The sequence below is a fragment of the Gobius niger genome (assembly GCF_951799975.1).
Source record: "Gobius niger genome assembly, chromosome: 9".
Classification (NCBI taxonomy): domain Eukaryota; kingdom Metazoa; phylum Chordata; class Actinopteri; order Gobiiformes; family Gobiidae; genus Gobius; species Gobius niger.
Window position 1 is genome coordinate 408,422 of NC_136860.1, and position 24,562 is coordinate 432,983.

General features: G+C 50.4%; 1 protein-coding gene across 1 annotated transcript in view; it reads left to right on the forward strand.

The window, feature by feature from the left end:
- Positions 1-24,562, forward strand: part of LOC306968375 (titin-like) — a gene marked incomplete at its 3' end in the record, with an annotated part of 138,214 nt that overhangs the window by 19,277 nt on the left and 94,375 nt on the right. Inside the window, exons 14-27 of the mRNA XM_079563719.1 lie at positions 1,155-1,393; positions 1,517-1,749; positions 2,016-2,180; positions 2,270-2,438; positions 8,839-9,319; positions 13,881-14,164; positions 15,019-15,169; positions 15,276-15,614; positions 16,175-16,553; positions 18,169-18,450; positions 21,247-21,513; positions 21,621-21,893; positions 22,785-23,048; positions 23,136-23,396. Of these exons, the coding sequence (XP_079419845.1) occupies positions 1,155-1,393; positions 1,517-1,749; positions 2,016-2,180; positions 2,270-2,438; positions 8,839-9,319; positions 13,881-14,164; positions 15,019-15,169; positions 15,276-15,614; positions 16,175-16,553; positions 18,169-18,450; positions 21,247-21,513; positions 21,621-21,893; positions 22,785-23,048; positions 23,136-23,396 (3,787 nt within the window). The remainder of the gene's footprint in view (positions 1-1,154; positions 1,394-1,516; positions 1,750-2,015; positions 2,181-2,269; positions 2,439-8,838; positions 9,320-13,880; positions 14,165-15,018; positions 15,170-15,275; positions 15,615-16,174; positions 16,554-18,168; positions 18,451-21,246; positions 21,514-21,620; positions 21,894-22,784; positions 23,049-23,135; positions 23,397-24,562) is intronic.

Consider the following 24,562-nt stretch of genomic DNA (forward strand, 5'->3'; position numbering starts at 1 on the left):
TCTCTCTGTCCCGTAGATGACCTGGTTTAGGATGTTTTATGACGGTTTATCCTCTCTGTCCCGTAGATGACCTGGTTTAGGATGTTTTATGACGGTTTATCCTCTCTGTCCCGTAGATGACCTGGTTTAGGATGTTTTATGACGGTTTATCCTCTCCGTCCCGTAGATTACCTGGTTTAGGATGTTTTATGACGGTTTATCCTCTCCGTCCCGTAGATGACCTGGTTTAGGATGTTTTATGACGGTTTATCCTCTCTGTCCCGTAGATGACCTGGTTTAGGATGTTTTATGACGGTTTATCCTCTCCGTCCCGTAGATGACCTGGTTTATGATGGTTTAGGATGTTTTATGACGGTTTATCCTCTCCGTCCCGTAGATGACCTGGTTTAGGATGTTTTATGACGGTTTAGGATGTTTTATGACGGTTTATCTCTCTGTCCCGTAGATGACCTGGTTTAGGATGTTTTATGACGGTTTAGGATGTTTTATGACGGTTTATCCTCTCCGTCCCGTAGATTACCTGGTTTAGGATGTTTTATGACGGTTTATCTCTCTGTCCCGTAGATGACCTGGTTTAGGATGTTTTATGACGGTTTATCCTCTCTGTCCCGTAGATGACCTGGTTTAGGATGTTTTATGACGGTTTATCCTCTCTGTCCCGTAGATGACCTGGTTTAGGATGTTTTATGACGGTTTATCCTCTCCGTCCCGTAGATTACCTGGTTTAGGATGTTTTATGACGGTTTATCCTCTCCGTCCCGTAGATGACCTGGTTTAGGATGTTTTATGACGGTTTATCCTCTCTGTCCCGTAGATGACCTGGTTTAGGATGTTTTATGACGGTTTATCCTCTCCGTCCCGTAGATGACCTGGTTTATGATGGTTTAGGATGTTTTATGACGGTTTATCCTCTCCGTCCCGTAGATGACCTGGTTTAGGATGTTTTGGGATGGTTTATGATGTTTTATGACGGTTTATGATGTTTTATGACGGTTTATCCTCTCTGTCCCGTAGATTACCTGGTTTAGGATGTTTTATGACGGTTTATGATGTTTTATGACGGTTTATCCTCTCTGTCCCGTAGATTACCTGGTTTAGGATGTTTTATGACGGTTTATGATGTTTTATGACGGTTTATCCTCTCTGTCCCGTAGATTACCTGGTACAAAGACGGCCAGCGCCTGCGCTCCTCTGACCGGTACCACATGGATGTTTTGTCGGACGGCAGAGCGAGCCTGCGCCTGCCGGCCGTGTCTGCAGACGACCAGGGCGTTTACTCCGCCCTGGCCTCCAGCGCCTCGGGGAACGCCGTCTGCTCCGGGAAACTCTACGTAGAAGCAGAAACCCGGCCCGGACCCGGACCACACCTTCAGCCGGCCATGCAGAGGATCAGGTAAACACGGCAGAAACGTCTGCAGGGCTGGGCTCTTCTTCTGCAGGATGTTTTAGAAACCAGATGTGGAAAACAGTATAGACAGTGTTGTGATCCCTGTGTCCTCCCCCGTGTCCCCCGCAGGTCGACGTCCCCGCGCTCCCTCAGCATGTCCCCCGCCCGCTCGCCCTCACGCTCGCCCGGACGCTCTCCCGCCCGCCGGCTGGATGAGACGGACGAGGCGGCGCTGGAGCGACTCTACAAACCCGTGTTCGTGATGAAGCCGGCCTCAGCGCGCTGCAGCGAGGGCCAGACCGCACGCTTCGACCTCAAGGTGGTCGGACGCCCCATGCCCGAGACCTACTGGTTCCACAACGGTGAGACTGACTGAGACCTTCCTTATTTTAAAAATAATCCCCACTGGCTTCCCCCTGTTTAACACTTTTTTCTCATTGTTGCCCCAATTTTTCTCAATTTCCAAATTTGTTCCCCTCATTTTTGCTGTTTTTTTTTTAACAATATTTTCCCAATTGCCCCCCAAATTATTCCACATTTTCCCCACATTTTTCGGTATCGAAAATCATTCAGCATCGGTTTTCTCGTTCTGAGGCGCTAACCCCGCCCTCCTGCTGTTCCCCTCCAGGCCAGCAGGTGGTGAGCGACTACACACATAAGATCGTGGTGAAGGAGGACGGCACTCAGTCCCTGATCATCGCGCCCTCGACGCCGCAGGACTCGGGCGAGTGGACCGTGGTCGCACAGAACCGCGCCGGACGCAACTCGCTGTCCGTCACGCTGCAGGTCGACGGTGAGTGTAAACAGATGCAGACTGAAAAACACGTGAAATCAGTTTATCGCACGTATGTTTGTGTCTGACCCTGAGCTTCGTCTCTTTAGCCAAAGAGACTCTGGTTCGGCCGCAGTTCACTCAGAAGCTCCGGAACCTCAGTGTGAAGGAGGGCACTCTGGTGGAGCTGGCCGTGAAGGCCATGGGAAACCCACTGCCCGACATCGTGTGGCTGAAGAACAGTGACATCATCACACAGCACAAGCATCCTAACGTCAAGTACGTGTCCTACACTACACACAAGTATCCTCACGTCAAGTACGTGTCCTACACTACACAATAACATCCTAACATCAAGTACGTGTCCTACTCTACACACAAGCATCCTAACGTCAAGTACGTGTCCTACACTACACAATAACATCCTAACATCAAGTACGTGTCCTACACTACACACAAGCATCCTAACGTCAAGTACGTGTCCTACACTACACACAAACATCCTAACATCAAGCACGTGTCCTACACTAAACACGAACATCCTATCATCAAGTACGTGTCCTACACTACACACAAGCATCCTAACGTCAAGTACGTGTCCTACACTACACACAAGCATCCTAACGTCAAGTACGTGTCCTACACTACACACAAACATCCTAACATCAAGTACGTGTCCTACACTTAACACGAACATCCTATCATCAAGTACGTGTCCTACACTACACACAAGCATCCTAACGTCAAGTACGTGTCCTACACTACACACAAGCATCCTAACGTCAAGTACGTGTCCTACACTACACACAAGCATCCTAACATCAAGTACGTGTCCTACACTACACACAAGCATCCTAACGTCAAGTACGTGTCCTGCACTACACACAAGCATCCTAACATCAAGTACGTGTCCTACACTAAACACGAACATCCTATCATCAAGTACGTGTCCTACACTACACACAAGCATCCTAACGTCAAGTACGTGTCCTACACTACACACAAGCATCCTAACGTCAAGTACGTGTCCTACACTACACACAAACATCCTAACATCAAGTATGTGTCCTACACTAAACACGAACTTCCTATCATCAAGTACGTGTCCTACACTACACAAGCATCCTAACGTCAAGTACGTGTCCTACACTACACACAAGCATCCTAACATCAAGTACGTGTCCTACACTAAACACGAACATCCTATCATCAAGTACGTGTCCTACACTACACACAAGCATCCTAACGTCAAGTACGTGTCCTACACTACACACAAGCATCCTAACGTCAAGTACGTGTCCTACACTACACACAAACATCCTAACATCAAGTATGTGTCCTACACTAAACACGAACTTCCTATCATCAAGTACGTGTCCTACACTACACAAGCATCCTAACGTCAACTACGTGTCCTACACTACACACAAGCATCCTAACGTCAAGTACGTGTCCTACACTACACACAAGCATCCTAACATCAAGTACGTGTCCTACACTACACACAAGCATCCTAACATCAAGTACGTGTCCTACACTACACACGAACATCCTAACGTCAAGTACGTGTCCTACACTACACACAAGTATCCTAACGTCAAGTACGTGTCCTACACTACACACAAGCATCCTAACATCAAGTACGTGTCCTACTCTACAGACAAACATCCTAACGTCAAGTACGTGTCCTACACTACACAATAACATCCTAACATCAAGTACGTGTCCTACACTACACACAAGCATCCTAACGTCAAGTACGTGTCCTACACTACACACAAACATCCTAACATCAAGCACGTGTCCTACACTAAACACGAACATCCTATCATCAAGTACGTGTCCTACACTACACACAAGCATCCTAACGTCAAGTACGTGTCCTACACTACACACAAGCATCCTAACGTCAAGTACGTGTCCTACACTACACACAAACATCCTAACATCAAGTACGTGTCCTACACTTAACACGAACATCCTATCATCAAGTACGTGTCCTACACTACACACAAGCATCCTAACGTCAAGTACGTGTCCTACACTACACACAAGCATCCTAACGTCAAGTACGTGTCCTACACTACACACAAGCATCCTAACATCAAGTACGTGTCCTACACTACACACAAGCATCCTAACGTCAAGTACGTGTCCTGCACTACACACAAGCATCCTAACATCAAGTACGTGTCCTACACTAAACACGAACATCCTATCATCAAGTACGTGTCCTACACTACACACAAGCATCCTAACGTCAAGTACGTGTCCTACACTACACACAAGCATCCTAACGTCAAGTACGTGTCCTACACTACACACAAACATCCTAACATCAAGTATGTGTCCTACACTAAACACGAACTTCCTATCATCAAGTACGTGTCCTACACTACACAAGCATCCTAACGTCAAGTATGTGTCCTACACTACACACAAGCATCCTAACGTCAAGTACGTGTCCTACACTACACACAAGCATCCTAACATCAAGTACGTGTCCTACACTACACACAAGCATCCTAACATCAAGTACGTGTCCTACACTACACACGAACATCCTAACGTCAAGTACGTGTCCTACACTACTCACAAGTATCCTAACGTCAAGTACGTGTCCTACACTACACACAAGCATCCTAACATCAAGTACGTGTCCTACACTACAGACAAACATCCTAACGTCAAGTACGTGTCCTACACTACACACAAACATCCTAACGTCAAGTACGTGTCCTACACTACACACAAGCATCCTAACGTCAAGTACGTGTCCTACACTACACACAAGCATCCTAACATCAAGTACGTGTCCTACACTACACACGAACATCCTAACATCAAGTACGTGTCCTACACTACACACGAACATCCTAACATCAAGTACGTGTCCTACACTACACACGAACATCCTAACGTCAAGTACGTGTCCTACACTACACACAAACATCCTAACGTCAAGTACGTGTCCTACACTACACACAAGCATCCTAGCGTCAAGTACGTGTCCTACACTACACACAAGCATCCTAAAGTCAAGTACGTGTCCGACACTACACACAAGCATCCTAACGTCAAGTACGTGTCCTACACTACACACAAGCGTCCTAACGTCAAGTACGTGTCTTACACTACACACGAACATCCTAACATCAAGTACGTGTCCTACACTACACACAAGCGTCCTAACATCAAGTACGTGTCCTACACTACACACAAGCATCCTAACATCAAGTACGTGTCCTACACTACACACAAGCATCCTAACATCAAGTACGTGTCCTACACTACACACAAGCGTCCTAACATCAAGTACGTGTCCTACACTACACACGAACATCCTAACATCAAGTACGTGTCCTACACTACACACAAGCGTCCTAACGTCAAGTACGTGTCTTACACTACACACAAACATCCTAACATCAAGTACGTGTCCTACACTACACACAAGCATCCTAACGTCCATAGCGTTCTAACGTCCTTCGCGTCCGAACGTCCTTAGCGTCCGATCGTCCTTAGCGTCCGATCGTCCTTAGCGTCCGATCGTCCATAGCGTCCTAACGTCCTTAGCGTCCTTAGCGTCCTTAGCGTCCTAACGTCCTTAGCGTCCTTAGCGTCCTTAGCGTCTTAACATCCTTAGCGTCGTAACGTCCTTATCGTCCTAACGTCCTTAGCGTCCGATCGTCCTTAGCGTCCGATCGTCCTTAGCGTCCTAACGTCCTTATCATCCTAACGTCCTTAGCGTCCGATCGTCCTTATCGACCTAACGTCCTTAGCGTCCGATCGTCCTTAGCGTCCTTAGCGTCCTTAACGTCCTAACGTCCTTAGCGTCCTAACGTCCTTAGCGTCCGATCGTCCTTATCGACCTAACGTCCTTAGCGTCCGATCGTCCTTAGCGTCCTAACGTCCTTAGCGTCCTAACGTCCTTAGCGTCCTTAGCGTCCTAACGTCCTTAACGTCCTAACGTCCTTATCATCCTAACGTCCTTAGCGTCCGATCGTCCTTATCGACCTAACGTCCTTAGCGTCCGATCGTCCTTAGCGTCCTAACGTCCTTAGCGTCCTAACGTCCTTAGCGTCCTTAGCGTCCTTAGCGTCCTAATATCCTTAGCGTCGTAACGTCCTTAGCGTCCTAACGTCCTTAGCGTCCTAACGTCCTTAGCGTCCTTAGTGTCCTTAGCGTCCTTAGCGTCCTAACGTCCTTATCGTCCTTAGCGTCCTTAGCGTCCTAACGTCCTTATCGTCCTTAGCGTCCTAGCGTCCTAACGTCCTTAGCGTCCTTAGCGTCCTAACGTCCTTATCGTCCTTAGCGTCCTTAGCGTCCTAACGTCCTTATCGTCCTTAGCGTCCTTAGCGTCCTTAGCGTCCTAACGTCCTTATCGTCCTTAGCGTCCTTAGCGTCCTAACGTCCTTATCGTCCTAACGTCCTTAGCGTCCTAACGTCCTTAGCGTCCTAACGTCCTTAGCGTCCTTAGCGTCCTAACATCCTTAGCGTCGTAACGTCCTTATCGTCCTAACGTCCTTAGCGTCCTAACGTCCTTAGCGTCCTAACGTCCTTAGCGTCCTAACGTCCTTAGCGTCCTAACGTCCTTAGCGTCCTTAGCGTCCTAACATCCTTAGCGTCGTAACGTCCTTATCGTCCTTATCGTCCTTAGCGTCCTTAGCGTCCTTAGCGTCCTAACGTCCTTATCGTCCTTAGCGTCCTTAGCGTCCTAACGTCCTTATCGTCCTAACGTCCTTAGCGTCCTAACGTCCTTAGCGTCCTAACGTCCTTAGCGTCCTAACGTCCTTAGCGTCCTTAGCGTCCTAACATCCTTAGCGTCGTAACGTCCTTAGCGTCCTAACGTCCTTAGCGTCCTAACGTCCTTAGCGTCCTTAGTGTCCTTAGCGTCCTTAGCGTCCTAACGTCCTTATCGTCCTTAGCGTCCTAGCGTCCTAACGTCCTTAGCGTCCTTAGCGTCCTAACGTCCTTATCGTCCTTAGCGTCCTTAGCGTCCTAACGTCCTTATCGTCCTTAGCGTCCTTAGCGTCCTTAGCGTCCTAACGTCCTTATCGTCCTTAGCGTCCTTAGCGTCCTAACGTCCTTATCGTCCTTAGCGTCCTAGCGTCCTAACGTCCTTAGCGTCCTTAGCGTCCTAACGTCCTTAGCGTCCTTAGCGTCCTAACATCCTTAGCGTCGTAACGTCCTTATCGTCCTAACGTCCTTAGCGTCCTAACGTCCTTAGCGTCCTAACGTCCTTAGCGTCCTTAGCGTCCTAACATCCTTAGCGTCGTAACGTCCTTAGCGTCCTAACGTCCTTAGCGTCCTAACGTCCTTAGCGTCCTTAGTGTCCTTAGCGTCCTTAGCGTCCTAACGTCCTTATCGTCCTTAGCGTCCTAGCGTCCTAACGTCCTTAGCGTCCTTAGCGTCCTAACGTCCTTATCGTCCTTAGCGTCCTTAGCGTCCTAACGTCCTTATCGTCCTTAGCGTCCTTAGCGTCCTTAGCGTCCTAACGTCCTTATCGTCCTTAGCGTCCTTAGCGTCCTTAGCGTCCTAACGTCCTTATCGTCCTTAGCGTCCTTAGCGTCCTAACGTCCTTATCGTCCTTAGCGTCCTAGCGTCCTAACGTCCTTAGCGTCCTTAGCGTCCTAACGTCCTTATCGTCCTTAGCGTCCTTAGCGTCCTAACGTCCTTATCGTCCTTAGCGTCCTTAGCGTCCTTAGCGTCCTAACGTCCTTATCGTCCTTAGCGTCCTTAGCGTCCTTAGCGTCCTAACGTCCTTATCGTCCTTAGCGTCTTTAGCGTCCTTAGTGTCCTAACATCCTTATCGTCCTTAGCGTCCTTAGCGTCCTTAGCGTCCTAACGTCCTTATCGTCCTTAGCGTCCTTAGCGTCCTTAGCGTCCTAACGTCCTTATCGTCCTTAGCGTCCTAACGTCCTTATCGTCCTTAGCGTCCTTAGCGTCCTTAGTGTCCTAACATCCTTATCGTCCTTAGCGTCCTTAGCGTCCTTAGCGTCCTAACGTCCTTATCGTCCTTAGCGTCCTTAGCGTCCTTAGCGTCCTAACGTCCTTATCGTCCTTAGCGTCCTAACGTCCTTATCGTCCTTAGCGTCCTTAGCGTCCTAACGTCCTTATCGTCCTTAGCGTCCTTAGCGTCCTTAGCGTCCTTAGCGTCCTAACGTCCTTATCGTCCTTAGCGTCCTAACGTCCTTATCGTCCTTAGCGTCCTTAGCGTCCTAACGTCCTTATCGTCCTTAGCGTCCTTAGCGTCCTTAGCGTCCTAACGTCCTTATCGTCCTTAGCGTCCTTAGCGTCCTTAGCGTCCTAACGTCCTTATCGTCCTTAGCGTCCTTAGCGTCCTTAGCGTCCTAACGTCCTTATCGTCCTTAGCGTCCTTAGCGTCCTAACGTCCTTATCGTCCTTAGCGTCCTAGCGTCCTAACGTCCTTAGCGTCCTTAGCGTCCTAACGTCCTTATCGTCCTTAGCGTCCTTAGCGTCCTAACGTCCTTATCGTCCTTAGCGTCCTTAGCGTCCTTAGCGTCCTAACGTCTTTATCGTCCTTAGCGTCCTTAGCGTCCTTAGTGTCCTAACATCCTTATCGTCCTTAGCGTCCTTAGCGTCCTAACGTCCTTAGCGTCCTTAGCGTCCTTAACATCCTTATCGTCCTAACGTCTTGACGATGTCTCTCCCACAGAGTTGAAGGAACCCGCGGCGAGGCGAAGTTCCAGATCCCGTCGGCCGTGGGCTCAGACAGCGCCTGGTACACGGCGACCGCCATTAACAAGGCGGGCCGCGACACCACGCGCTGCAGGGTGAACGTGGAGGTGGAGTACGTGGAGCCACAGCCAGAACGTAAACTGATCATCCCTAAAGGAACCTACAAAGCCAAGGACATCGCCCCGCCCGAAGTGGAGCCGCTGCACCTACGCTACGGCCAGGACCAGTGGGAGGAGGGCGACCTCTACGACAAAGAGAAGCAGCAGAAACCACAGTTCAAAAAGAAGCTCACCTCCGTCAGGATGAAGAAGTTTGGCCCGGCGCATTTCGAGTGCCGCCTCACGCCCATCGGAGACCCCACCATGGTGGTGGAGTGGCTTCATGACGGGAAACCTGTGGCTGCAGCAAACAGACTGCGCATGGTCAACGAGTTCGGCTACTGCAGCCTGGACTACGAGGTGAGCGGGTCTGAGGGGACACCGGGGACACCAGGGACACCAGGGAGACTAGAAACTAGAAACATCTGAAAACATCCTTAAACTCCTTCAGTCCAAACTCCTTAAAGTCCTTTAGTCCAAACTCCTTAAACCCCTTCAGTACACACTCCTTAAACCCCTTCAGTTCACACTCCTTAAACCCCTTCAGTACACACTCCTTAAACCCCTTCAGTACACACTCCTTAAACCCCTTCAGTACACACTCCTTAAACTCCTTCAGTACACACTCCTTAAACCCCTTCAGTTCACACTCCTTAAACTCCTTCAGTTCACACTCTTTAAACCCCTTCAGTTCACACTCCTTAAACTCCTTCAGTACACACTCCTTAAACCCCTTCAGTTCACACTCCTTAAACTCCTTCAGTACACACTCCTTAAACCCCTTCAGTACACACTCCTTAAACTCCTTCAGTACACACTCTTTAAACTCCTTCAGTAAACACTCCTTAAACCCCTTCAGTACACACTCCTTAAACCCCTTCAGTACACACTCTTTAAACCCCTTCAGTACACACTCTTTAAACCCCTTCAGTACACACTCTTTAAACCCCTTCAGTTCACACTCTTTAAACCCCTTCAGTACACACTCTTTAAACCCCTTCAGTTCACACTCCTTAAACTCCTTCAGTACACACTCTTTAAACCCCTTCAATACACACTCCTTAACCCCCTTCAGTACACACTCCTTAAACCCCTTCAGTTCACACTCCTTAAACCCCTTCAGCACACACTCTTTAACCCCCTTCAGTACACACTCCTTAAACCCCTTCAGCACACACTCTTTAACCCCTTTCAGTTCACACTCCTTAAACTCCTTCAGTACACACTCCTTAAACCCCTTCAGTTCACACTCCTTAAACTCCTTCAGTTCACACTCCTTAAACCCCTTCAGTACACACTCTTTAAACCCCTTCAGTACACACTCTTTAAACCCCTTCAATACACACTCCTTAACCCCCTTCAGTACACACTCCTTAAACCCCTTCAGTACACACTCCTTAAACCCCTTCAATACACACTCCTTAAACTCCTTCAGTTCACACTCCTTAAACTCCTTCAGTTCACACTCTTTAAACCCCTTCAGTACACACTCTTTAAACCCCTTCAATACACACTCTTTAAACCCCTTCAGTACACACTCCTTAAACTCCTTCAGTTCACACTCCTTAAACTCCTTCAGTACACACTCCTTAAACCCCTTCAGTACACACTCCTTAAACTCCTTCAGTTCACACTCCTTAAACTCCTTCAGTTCACACTCTTTAAACTCCTTCAGTACACACTCCTTAAACTCCTTCAGTACACACTCTTTAAACCCCTTCAATACACACTCCTTAAACTCCTTCAGTTCACACTCCTTAAACTCCTTCAGTTCACACTCTTTAAACTCCTTCAGTACACACTCTTTAAACCCCTTCAATACACACTCCTTAAACTCCTTCAGTACACACTCCTTAAACCCCTTCAGTACACACTCTTTAAACTCCTTCAGTACACACTCCTTAAACCCCTTCAGTTCACACTCCTTAAACTCCTTCAGTACACACTCCTTAAACCCCTTCAGTCCAAACTCTTTAACCCCCTTCAGTCCAAACTCTTTAACCCCCTTCAGTACACACTCCTTAAACCCCTTCAGTTCACACTCCTTAAACCCCTTCAGTTCACACCCTTTAAACTCCTTCAGTACACACTCCTTAACCCCCTTCAGTACACACTCCTTAAACTCCTTCAGTCCAAACTCCTTAAACCCCTTCAGTTCACACCCTTTAAACTCCTTCAGTACACACTCCTTAACCCCCTTCAGTACACACTCCTTAAACTCCTTCAGTCCAAACTCCTTAACCCCCTTCAGTACACACTCCTTAAACTCCTTCAGTACACACTCCTTAACCCCCTTCAGTACACACTCCTTAAACCCCTTCAGTTCACACCCTTTAAACTCCTTCAGTACACACTCCTTAACCCCCTTCAGTACACACTCCTTAAACCCCTTCAGTACACACTCCTTGAACCCCTTCAGTACACACTCCTTAAACCCCTTCAGTCCAAACTCCTTAACCCCCTTCAGTTCACACTCCTTAAACCCCTTCAGTACACACTCCTTAAACCCCTTCAGTACACACTCCTTAAACCCCTTCAGTACACACTCCTTAAACCCCTTCAGTACACACTCCTTAACCCCCTTCAGTACACACTCCTTAAACCCCTTCAGTCCACACTCCTTAAACCCCTTCAGTACACACTCCTTAAACTCCTTCAGTTCACACTCCTTAAACCCCTTCAGTTCACACTCTTTAAACCCCTTCAGTTCACACTCCTTAAACTCCTTCAGTACACACTCTTTAAACTCCTTCAGTACACACTCTTTAAACCCCTTCAGTACACACTCTTTAAACTCCTTCAGTACACACTCCTTAAACCCCTTCAGTACACACTCTTTAAACTCCTTCAGTTCACACTCTTTAAACTCCTTCAGTACACACTCTTTAAACTCCTTCAGTTCACACTCCTTAAACTCCTTCAGTACACACTCCTTAAACTCCTTCAGTTCACACTCCTTAAACCCCTTCAGTACACACTCCTTAAACCCCTTCAGTACACACTCTTTAAACCCCTTCAGTACACACTCTTTAAACCCCTTCAGTACACACTCTTTAAACCCCTTCAGTTCACACTCTTTAAACCCCTTCAGTACACACTCTTTAAACCCCTTCAGTTCACACTCCTTAAACTCCTTCAGTACACACTCTTTAAACCCCTTCAATACACACTCCTTAACCCCCTTCAGTACACACTCCTTAAACCCCTTCAGTTCACACTCCTTAAACCCCTTCAGCACACACTCTTTAACCCCCTTCAGTACACACTCCTTAAACCCCTTCAGCACACACTCTTTAACCCCTTTCAGTTCACACTCCTTAAACTCCTTCAGTACACACTCCTTAAACCCCTTCAGTTCACACTCCTTAAACCCCTTCAGTACACACTCCTTAAACCCCTTCAGTTCACACTCCTTAAACTCCTTCAGTACACACTCCTTAAACCCCTTCAGTACACACTCCTTAACCCCCTTCAGTTCACACTCCTTAAACCCCTTCAGTACACACTCCTTAAACCCCTTCAGTACACACTCCTTAAACCCCTTCAGTACACACTCCTTAAACCCCTTCAGTACACACCCTTAAACCCCTTCAGTTCACACTCCTTAAACTCCTTCAGTACACACTCCTTAAACCCCTTCAATACACACTCCTTAAACCCCTTCAGTTCACACTCCTTAAACCCCTTCAGTACACACTCTTTAAACCCCTTCAGTTCACACTCCTTAAACCCCTTCAGTTCACACTCCTTAAACCCCTTCAGTTCACACTCCTTAAACCCCTTCAGTTCACACTCCTTAAACCCCTTCAGTTCACACTCCTTAAACCCCTTCAGTACACACTCTTTAAACCCCTTCAGTTCACACTCCTTAAACCCCTTCAGTACACACTCCTTAAACCCCTTCAGTTCACACTCCTTAAACCCCTTCAGTTCACACTCCTTAAACCCCTTCAGTTCACACTCCTTAAACCCCTTCAGTACACACTCCTTAAACCCCTTCAGTTCACACTCCTTAAACTCCTTCAGTACACACTCCTTAACCCCCTTCAGTTCACACTCCTTAAACCCCTTCAGTACACACTCCTTAAACCCCTTCAGTACACACTCCTTAAACCCCTTCAGTACACACTCCTTAAACCCCTTCAGTACACACCCTTAAACCCCTTCAGTTCACACTCCTTAAACTCCTTCAGTACACACTCCTTAAACCCCTTCAATACACACTCCTTAAACCCCTTCAGTTCACACTCCTTAAACCCCTTCAGTACAAACTCCTTAAACTCCTTCAGTACACACCCTTAAACCCCTTCAGTTCACACTCCTTAAACCCCTTCAATACACACTCCTTAAACCCCTTCAGTTCACACTCCTTAAACCCCTTCAGTACAAACTCCTTAAAGTCCTTTAGTCCAAACTCCTTAAACCCCTTCAGTACACACTCCTTAAACCCCTTCAGTACACACTCCTTAAACCCCTTCAGTACACACTCCTTAAACTCCTTCAGTTCACACTCCTTAACCCCCTTCAGTACACACTCCTTAAACCCCTTCAGTACACACTCCTTAAACCCCTTCAGTACACACTCCTTAAACCCCTTCAGTACACACTCCTTAAACCCCTTCAGTCCAAACTCCTTAAACCCCTTCAGTACACACTCCTTAAACCCCTTCAGTCCAAACTCCTTAAACTCCTTCAGTTCACACTCCTTAAACCCCTTCAGTCCACACTCTTTAAACCCCTTCAGTACACACTCTTTAAACTCCTTCAGTACACACTCCTTAAACTCCTTCAGTACACACTCCTTACAGTACTTCAGTACACACTCCTTAAACTCCTTCAGTACACACTCTTTAACCCCCTTCAGTACACACTCTTTAACCCCCTTCAGTTCACACTCCTGACTCTCTGTCGCCCTCTGCAGGTGGCCTACCCGCGTGACAGTGGAGTCATCACCTGCAGAGCCACTAACAAGTTCGGCGTGGACCAGACGTCGGCCACGCTGATCGTGAAGGACGAGAAGGGCCTGGTGGAGGAGTCCCAGTTGCCCGACGGCCGGAAGGTGGTGCGGATGGAGGAGATCACCCTGGCACACGAGGGCGGCCCCTACGGAGTCACCCAGGAGGAGCAGACGGAGAAGACTCGCCCCGAGATCGTCCTGGTACCGGAGCCCGCACAGGTCCAGGAGGGAGACACGGCGCGCTTCAGGTACGGCAGCCAGGGCAACAGGGCAACAGGGCAACAGGGCAACAAGGAGGACAGGGAGGACATCAGGGAGGACATCAGGGAGGACATCAGGGAGGACATCAGGGAGAACACCAGGGAGGACACCAGGGAGGACATCAGGGAGGACATCAGGGAGGACATTAGGGAGGACATCAGGGAGGACATCAGGGAGGACACCAGGGAGGACATCAGGGAGGACATCAGGGAGAACATCAGGGAGGACATCAGGGAGGGCATCAGGGAGGACATCAGGGCATCAGGGCATCAGGGCAATGGGGAGGGCATCAGGACAAGAGGGCAATGGGTAAAGACATAGGGCATCAGGGCAACGGGGCATCAGGACACCAGGATAACAGGGAGGACATCAGGGAGGACATCAGGTAGGACATCAGGGAGGACATCAGGGAGGACACCAGAGAGGACATCAGGGCAACGGGGCAACAGGACATCAGGACAACAGGGAGGACATCAGGGAGGACATCAGGGAGGACACCAGGGAGTACATCAGGGAGGACACCAGGGAGTACATCAGGGAGGACATCAGGGAGGACACCAGAGAGGACATCAGGGCAACGGGGCAACAAGGCAACAGGGCATCAGGGCAATGGGGAGGGCATCAGGGAGGGCAACAGGGCAACAAGGAGGGCATCAGGGAGGGCAACAGGGCAACAGGGCAACAAGGAGGACATCAGGGAGGGCATCAGGACACCAGGGCATCAGGTCATCAGGACATCAGGGCATCAGTTTGTGTAGAATAATAAAAAGTACAAAGTAACGATGAGGGCAGCAGGGAGCTCCTCTGACTGACTAACCCGCTGTACCCGCTGTACCCGCAGGTGCCGTGTGACCGGATTCCCGGCGCCCAAAGTGAACTGGTATCTGAACGGGCAGCTCATCCGCAAGAGCAAGAGGTACAGACTGAGATACGATGGAATCTATTACCTGGAGATCATTGAGGTCAAGTCGTACGACGCCGGAGAGGTCAAGGTACGTCTGGACCGGGTTCTTCTCTTCAGAAACGCGTTCACACTAACCGGGTTTCCGCGGGGTCTATCCTTCAGGGAAAGTCTCTGAACTCCTCTGTCTGTTTCAGGTGGTGGCAGACAATAACATGGGCTCGGTGGAGCACGTGGTGAAGCTGGACATCATGGCGAAGGAGGACTTCAGGGGGCACCTGAAGCGGGCGGAGGGCAAGGCCGAGGCGGCAGGCGGAGAGGAGGAGAAAGAGGTGGTGCTGCTGAAGAAGGCCCAGCGCATCGTCCACGAGAAGGAGACAGAGGAGACGGAGGAGCTGAGGAGCAAGTTCAAACGCCGCACGGAGGAGGGCTACTACGAGTCCATCACCGCCGTGGAACTGAAGAGCCGCAGGAGAGACGAGAGCTATGAGGACCTGCTGAAGAAGACCAAAGAGGAGCTCATGCACCGCAAGAACGTAAGACCTGAAGTCTGACAAACCAGACTCAAACCTAACACAAGGACTAGACAAAACCTGACAAACGAGACGAGAACATAAGGAACTGAAGTCTGACAAACCAGACTCAAACCTAACACAAGGACTAGACAAAACCTGACGAACGAGACGAGAACATAAGGAACTGAAGTCTGACAAACCAGACTCAAACCTAACACAAGGACTAGACAAAACCTGACAAACGAGACGAGAGCTAGGACGACCTGCTGAAGAAGACCAAGGAGACTCGAACCTAAAATAAGGACCAGAAAAATCTGACAAATGATACGAGAACATAAGGACCTGAAGTCTGACAAACGAGACACAGACTTAACTAGAGCGGAAGGACGAGACAGAACCTGAAGGTTAAGTTCAGGCCTTAAAAACTGGCAGTAGATCTACAATCACACTGCCCCAGTATTTCTGCTGCATAGAACATTTCCAGGAAGGAACAATGTTGTCAATATTGTTTTTACTAAGTAGTTTATTCCCAAACTAACCCCGATGTGAGTACATCTAAAAGGTCTGCCCTGTTCCCTCAGGAGAAGGAGGAGGCTGAGAGGAAGAAGGAGGAGGAGCGTCAGAAGCTGAAGGCCAGAGCGGTGAAGCCTGAGCGTGTGAAGCTCTCTGCGAGCATGGAGGCTCCTAAGATCCTGGAGCGCATCAGCAGCCAGACGGTGGCCCAGGGGCAGGAGGTCCGCTTCAGGGTGCGCGTGGTGGGACGTCCCGACCCGCAGTGCCAGTGGTTTAAGAACGGCGTGGCCCTGGAGAAGACGGACCGCGTGAGCTGGTTCTGGCCCGAGGACCACGTCTGCGAGCTGGTCATCAAAGATGTGCGAGCGGAAGACTCCGCCTCCGTCATGGTGAAGGCCACGAGTAAAGCAGGAGAGACGTCCAGCCACGCCTTCCTGCTGGTGCAAGGTACAGGACACACGTACAGGACCACACGCTTAGGCACACGCTTAGGCACACGCCAAGGTACAGGACACACGTACAGGACCACACGCTTAGGCACACGCTGAGGCACACGCTTAGGCACACGCTTAGGCACACGCTGAGGCACACGCTTAGACACGCACACGCCAAGGTACAGTACACACGTACAGGACACACGTACAGGACCACACGCCTAGACACGCACACGGCAAGGTACAGGACACACGCTGAGGCACACGCTGAGGCACACGCTTAGGCACGCACACGCCAAGGTACAGGACACACGTACAGGACCACACGCTTAGGCACACGCTGAGGCACACGCTTAGGCACGCACACGCCAAGGTACAGGACACACGTACAGGACACACGCTGAGGCACACGCTTAGGGCACACACACCAAGGTACAGGACCACACGCTTAGGCACACGCTGAGGCACACGCCAAGGTACAGGACCACACGCTTAGGCACACGCTGAGGCACACGCCAAGGTACAGGACACACGTACAGGACACACGCTTAGACACGCACACGCCAAGGTACAGGACACAAGTACAGGACCACATGCTTAGGCACACGCTTAGGCACACGCTTAGGAACACGCTTAGGCACACGCTTAGGCACAGGCTTAGGCACACGCTGAGGCACACGCCAAGGTACAGGACACACGCTGAGGCACACGCTTAGACACGCACACGCCAAGGTACAGGACACACGCTGAGGCACACGCTGAGGCACACGCTTAGACACGCACACGCCAAGGTACAGGACACACGTACAGAACCACACGCTTAGGCACACGCTGAGGCACACGCTGAGGCACACGCCAAGATACAGGACACACGTACAGGACCACACGCTTAGGCACACGCAACATACAACCACACGCTGCTTCTAACTGACTGGAGACACACGTTTCCTTCTGTGAAACTGCGTCTGAAAATGACACAAACTCCCAACTTAGTTTTTTCAGACACAAAGTTTTATTTTCATGAATGCAACACAAGCTCATTTTCTTCTGCGTGTTTTTATTTTTTACACAAATGTAGAATCATATCTTTGTTTTGTTTTCCTTCGGATTCGCCGATATCCGACACCAGTGTCCTGGAAAATAAACCGAGAACATTTTAAAAACACAACTTTCACAAACTAGTCAAAGCCGTGACAGAAACTACGACTGGATCATTTAAAGCAGTGGTTCCCAATCTTTTCTTGCCTTGCGGACCCTTGGACCATCAGTGTCAGTCCGTGTACCCCGAACCTCAAAGGTGTTGCAGTTTATTTAGAAAGGTCCCAAATGTCAGGCCCTCGAGTACCCCAGGAGTCCCCGAACCCCTGGTTGGGAAACACTGACATATAAAAACACATACATAAAACCTGGACCGGTTCGTCTCGAGTTAAGCAGACATTTGGATTACTGGCAGAATGATCTGTTTAGATGTTTTCATTTTCTTGATCTCCCTGGTTTGTCTCTGTCTTGTTTCCCTATTTGAAGTTTTTGATTGTATCGTCTGTATAATTATTGTTTCCTGATAAAATTCCTTAGTAAAGTGAGTTCTGCTGCTGACCGCTCTCCCCTCGCTCTCCCTCGTCCCACAGCCAAGCAGGTGATCTCCTTCACGCAGCAGCTGGTGGACGTCAACGCCAAAGAGAAGGACACCATGGCCACCTTCGAGTGCGAGACCAACGAGCCCTTCGTCAAAGTCAAGTGGATGAAGAACCAGGAGCAGGTCTTCTCCGGAGACAAGTACCGCATGCACTCGGACCGCAAGGTGCACTTCCTGTCCGTGCTCACCATCAGCATGAAGGACGAGGACGAGTACTCCTGCGTGGTCCTGGACGACGACTCAGTGCGGACCACGGCCCGGCTGCTGGTGGAGGGTGAGGAGGACCACAGCACCACCTCATAACTACATTCACACACACCAGGGTCAGGCTGCTGGTGGAGGGTGAGGAGGACCACAGTACCACAGGCTAATACACACCAGGGTCAGGCTGCTGGTGGAGGGTGAGGAGGACCACAGTACCACCTCATAACTACATAAACACACACACCAGGGTCAGGCTGCATGTGGGGGTGAGGAGGACCACAGTACCACCTCATAACTACATAAACACACACACCAGGGTCAGGCTGCATGTGGGGGTGAGGAGGACCACAGTACCACAGGCTAATACACACCAGGGTCAGGCTGCTGGTGGAGGGTGAGGAGGACCACAGTACCACCTCATAACTACATAAACACACACACCAGGGTCAGGCTGCTGGTGAGGGTGAGGAGGACCACAGTACCACCTCATAACTACATAAACACACACACCAGGGTCAGGCTGCATGTGGAGGGTGAGGAGAACCACAGTACCACAGGCTAACACACACACCAGGGTCAGGCTGCATGTGGGGGTGAGGAGGACCACAGTACCACCTCATAACTACATAAACACACACACCAGGGTCAGGCTGCATGTGGAGGGTGAGGAGAACCACAGTACCACAGGCTAATACACACACACCAGGGTCAGGCTGCATGTGGGGGTGAGGAGAACCACAGTACCACAGGCTAATACACACACCAGGGCCCGGCTGCTGGTGGGGGTGAGGAGAACCACAGTACCACCTCATAACTACATAAACACACACACCAGGGTCAGGCTGCTGGTGGAGGGTGAGGAGAACCACAGTACCACCTCATAACTACATAAACACACACACACCAGGGTCAGGCTGCATGTGAGGGTGAGGAGGACCACAGTACCACCTCATAACTACATAAACACACACACCAGGGTCAGGCTGCTGGTGGAGGGTGAGGAGGACCACAGTACCACAGGCTAATACACACACCAGGGTCAGGCTGCATGTGAGGGTGAGGAGGACCACAGTACCACAGGCTAACACACACCACGGCCCGGCTGCTGGTGGAGGGTGAGGAGGACCACAGTAACTTCCTGTTTTCTGGCCAATTGGAGCTAACTTCCTGTTTTGTGACCAATAGGAGCTAACTTCCTGTTATCTGGCCAATAGGAGCTCACTTCCTGTTATCTGGCCAATAGGAGCTAACTTCCTGTTCTCTGGCCAATAGGAGCTAATTTCCTGTTCTCTGGCCAATAGGAGCTAATTTCCTGTTCTCTGGCCAATAGGAGCTCACTTCCTGTTTTGTGACCAATAGGAGCTAACTTCCTGTTTTGTGACCAATAGGAGCTCACTTCCTGTTTTGTGACCAATAGGAGCTCACTTCCTGTTCTCTGGCCAATAGGAGCTCACTTCCTGTTCTCTGGCCAATAGGAGCTCACTTCCTGTTCTCTGGCCAATAGGAGCTAACTTCCTGTTCTCTGGCCAATAGGAGCTCACTTCCTGTTCTCTGACCAATAGGAGCTAACTTCCTGTTTTGTGACCAATAGGAGCTCACTTCCTGTTCTCTGGCCAATAGGAGCTAACTTCCTGTTTTCTGACCAATAGGAGCTAACTTCCTGTTCTCTGGCCAATAGGAGCTAACTTCCTGTTTTCTGGCCAATAGGAGCTAACTTCCTGTTTTGTGACCAATAGGAGCTAACTTCCTGTTTTGTGACCAATAGGAGCTCACTTCCTGTTCTCTGGCCAATAGGAGCTCACTTCCTGTTTTGTGACCAATAGGAGCTCACTTCCTGTTTTGTGACCAATAGGAGCTCACTTCCTGTTCTCTGGCCAATAGGAGCTCACTTCCTGTTTTCTGACCAATAGGAGCTAGCTTCCTGTTCTCTGGCCAATAGGAGCTAACTTCCTGTTTTCTGGCCAATAGGAGCTCACTTCCTGTTTTCTGACCACTAGGAGCTTACTTCCTGTTTTCTGGCCAATAGGAGCTCACTTCCTGTTCTCTGGCCAATAGGAGCTAACTTCCTGTTCTCTGGCCAATAGGAGCTCACTTCCTGTTTTGTGACCAATAGGAGCTAACTTCCTGTTTTGTGACCAATAGGAGCTCACTTCCTGTTCTCTGGCCAATAGGAGCTCACTTCCTGTTTTGTGACCAATAGGAGCTCACTTCCTGTTTTGTGACCAATAGGAGCTCACTTCCTGTTCTCTGGCCAATAGGAGCTCACTTCCTGTTTTCTGACCAATAGGAGCTAGCTTCCTGTTCTCTGGCCAATAGGAGCTAACTTCCTGTTTTCTGGCCAATAGGAGCTCACTTCCTGTTTTCTGACCACTAGGAGCTTACTTCCTGTTTTCTGGCCAATAGGAGCTCACTTCCTGTTCTCTGGCCAATAGGAGCTAACTTCCTGTTCTCTGGCCAATAGGAGCTCACTTCCTGTTCTCTGGCCAATAGGAGCTAACTTCCTGTTCTCTGGCCAATAGGAGCTAACTTCCTGTTTTCTGACCAATAGGAGCTAACTTCCTGTTTTCTGGCCAATAGGAGCTAACTTCCTGTTTTGTGACCAATAGGAGCTCACTTCCTGTTCTCTGGCCAATAGGAGCTCACTTCCTGTTCTCTGGCCAATAGGAGCTCACTTCCTGTTTTGTGACCAATTGGAGCTCACTTCCTGTTTTGTGACCAATAGGAGCTCACTGCCTGTTTTGTGACCACTAGGAGCTCACTTCCTGTTTTCTGGCCAATAGGAGCTCACTTCCTGTTTCTGACCACTAGGAGCTCACTTCCTGTTTTGTGACCAATAGGGGCTCACTTCCTGTTTTGTGACCAATAGGAGAGCCTCTGGAGCTGCAGAAGCGCCTGGAGAGCACAGAAGTCCCGGAGAACTACAGCGCTGAGTTCGAGTGCGTGGTGAACCGCGAGGACGCCGACGGGACGTGGTTCTTCGGGGACCGCGCCCTGACGCCCAGCGGGAAGTACGTGATTATGTCCAGGAGGGGGCGCCACTCGCTGTCGGTCAAAGACGTGAAGAAAGAAGACCAAGGGAAGTACACCTTCAAAGTGGGCGAGTTCAGCACCAGCGCGTCGCTCAAGATGAAACGTGAGTCCAGATCATTGGGTTTAATTGTTCTTCACGGGACTGAAGTGAATAAATAAATAATAAACAATAATAAATAATAACAAACACACTGACTGTTCTCTGCTCAGTGCGCCCCGTCACCATGATGGCCCCGCTGTCCGACGTGACGGTGTGCGAGGGCGACATCGCTCAGATGGAGGTGCGCTTCTCCCAGGAGGGCGTGGAGGGGGAGTGGCTGAAGAACGGCCAGCCAATCACAGCATCCGACCGTGTTCACATGGTCATCGACAAAACAGTCCATAAACTCCTGATCGAAGACACGGCCAAGGGCGACCAGGCCACGTACTCCTTTAAAGTCCCTTCACATGACATCACCAGCAACGCCAAGCTCACCGTGCAGAGTGAGTACTGCAATACTACTGTAATACTGCTGTAATACTGCTGTAATACTACTGCAATACTACTGTAATACTACTGTAATACTACTGTAATACTACTGCCACACTACTGCCACGTACTCCTTTAAAGTCCCTTCACACGACATCACCAGCAACGCCAAGCTCACCGTGCAGAGTGAGTACTGCGATACTACTGCAATACTACTACAATACTACTGTAATACTACTACAATACTACTGTAACACTACTGCCACACTACTGCCACGTACTCCTTTAAAGTCCCTTCACATGACATCACCAGCAACGCCAAGCTCACCGTGCAGAGTAAGTACTGCAATACTACTACAATACTGCTGTAATACTGCTGTAATACTGCTGTAATACTACTGTAATACTACTACAATACTACTACAATACTACTGCCACACTACTGCCACGTACTCCTTTAAAGTCCCTTCACATGACATCACCAGCAACGCCAAGCTCACCGTGCAGAGTGAGTACTGCGATACTACTGCAATACTACTACAATAGTACTACAATACTACTGCAATACTACTACAATAGTACTACAATACTACTGTAATACTACTGTAATGCTACGGGCACTCGTGTTTGTAGTGACAGTTGAAAGCCGAGTGCTTCTCCCAGTTTCTATGGTCAGTAGAAATGAGGAGGCGGCTCTTCTTCTGTGGTCCCAGTCCTGGTCCTGGTCCTGGTCCTGGTCCCAGTCCTGGTCCTGGTCCTTGTCCCGGTCCTGGTCCCGGTCCCGGTCCCGGTCCGTGTCCCGGTCCTGGTCCTGGTCCTGGTCCTGGTCCCAGTCCCGGTCCCGGTCCTTGTCCCGGTCCCAGTCCTGGCTCTAACCCTTCCTCTCCCTTCCCTCTCCCTGGCAGCCATCGCGGTGCTGACCCCTCTGAAGGACATGTCTGTGGTGGAAGGCACTAAGTGTGTCCTGGAGACGAAGATCTCGGCCCAGGACGTGAGTTCGGTGAAGTGGTTCCGCGGCGAGGAGCAGATCACGCCGTCCGAGCGAGTCCAGGCCGTGGCCAAAGGCGCCAAACAGAGACTGGTCCTGAACCGCACACACGAGTCGGACCAGGGCCGATACCGCCTCCTGGTGGGGCGCGCAGAGACGTCCTGCAGCCTCAGCGTCACACGTGAGTCACACGCTACACGCTACACGCTACACGCTTAGACAGCGCCACACGTGAGGACAGACTGAAGAACCTGTGTGTCCTCCACAGCGGTGCAGATCGTGTCTCCGATGCAGAACAAGGAGTGCTCGGAGTCGGAGAACGTGTGCTTCGACGTGGAGGTGTCTCACGCCGCCGTCGATGCCTTCTGGACCTTCAAAGGGCAGCCGCTCAAAGCCGGCGCCAAACACAAGATGGAGTCCAAGAACAAACGCCACAGCCTCACGGTGATGAACGCCATGAAGGACGAGGAGGGCCAGTACGCCTTCGCCGCAGGAGAGAAGAGCTGCAGCGCCGTGCTCACTGTCACAGGTAGGCCTGACACCAGGGGGCGCCATGCTCACTGTCACAGGTAACACTGACACCAGGGGGCGCCATGCTCACTGGTAACACTGACACCAGGGGGCGCCATGCTCACTGGTAACACTGACACCAGGGGGCGCCATGCTCACTGTCACAGGTAACACTGACACCAGGGGGCGCCATGCTCACTGTCACAGGTAAGGCCGACACCAGGGGGCGCCATGCTCACTGTCACAGGTAAGGCCGACACCAGGGGGCGCCATGCTCACTGTCACAGGTAAGGCCGACACCAGGGGGCGCCATGCTCACTGGTAACACTGACACCAGGGGGCGCCATGCTCACTGTCACAGGTAAGGCCGACACCAGGGGGCGCCATGCTCACTGTCACAGGTAACACTGACACCAGGGGGCGCCGTGCTCACAGGTAGCACTACAGCACACCGTCACTAACATGCTCTTCATCTGCCATATCCCTGAGGTCTCCATCTGATCCTGAAACTCGACTAAGCTTCCGTCTGTCTGCGGGAACCCGGGCGCTCGTGTTTGTAACGACAGTTGAAAGCCGAGTTCTTCTCCCAGTTTCTATGGTCAGTAGAAACGAGGAGAAGAAGCGGCTCTTCGTCTGTTGTTACAAATGTGAACGCTCGGGTTCCCGTCGCCGTCCGTTATTTCAGTCGACCAGTGTTTTCTCCAGACTCTGAACGAATCACGGGTCCATGAGGGGGAGCTGTAGAGGGTCCATGAGGGGGCGCTGTAGAGGGTCCATGAGGGGGCGCTGTAGAGGGTCCATGAGGGGGCTGTAGAGGGTCCATGAGGGGGCTGTAGAGAGTCCATGAGGGGGCTGTAGAGAGTCCATGAGGGGGTGGTGTAGAGGGTCCATGAGGGGGCTGTAGAGGGTCCATGAGGGGGCTGTAGAGAGTCCATGAGGGGGTGGTGTAGAGGGTCCATGAGGGGGCTGTAGAGGGTCCATGAGGGGGCTGTAGAGGGTCCATGAGGCGGCTGTAGAGGGTCCATGAGGGGGCTGTAGAGGGTCCATGAGGGGGCTGTAGAGGGTCCATGAGGCGGCTGTAGAGGGTCCATGAGGGGGTGGTGTAGAGGGTCCATGAGGCGGCTGTAGAGGGTCCATGAGGGGGCTGTAGAGGGTCCATGAGGGGGTGGTGTAGAGGGTCCATGA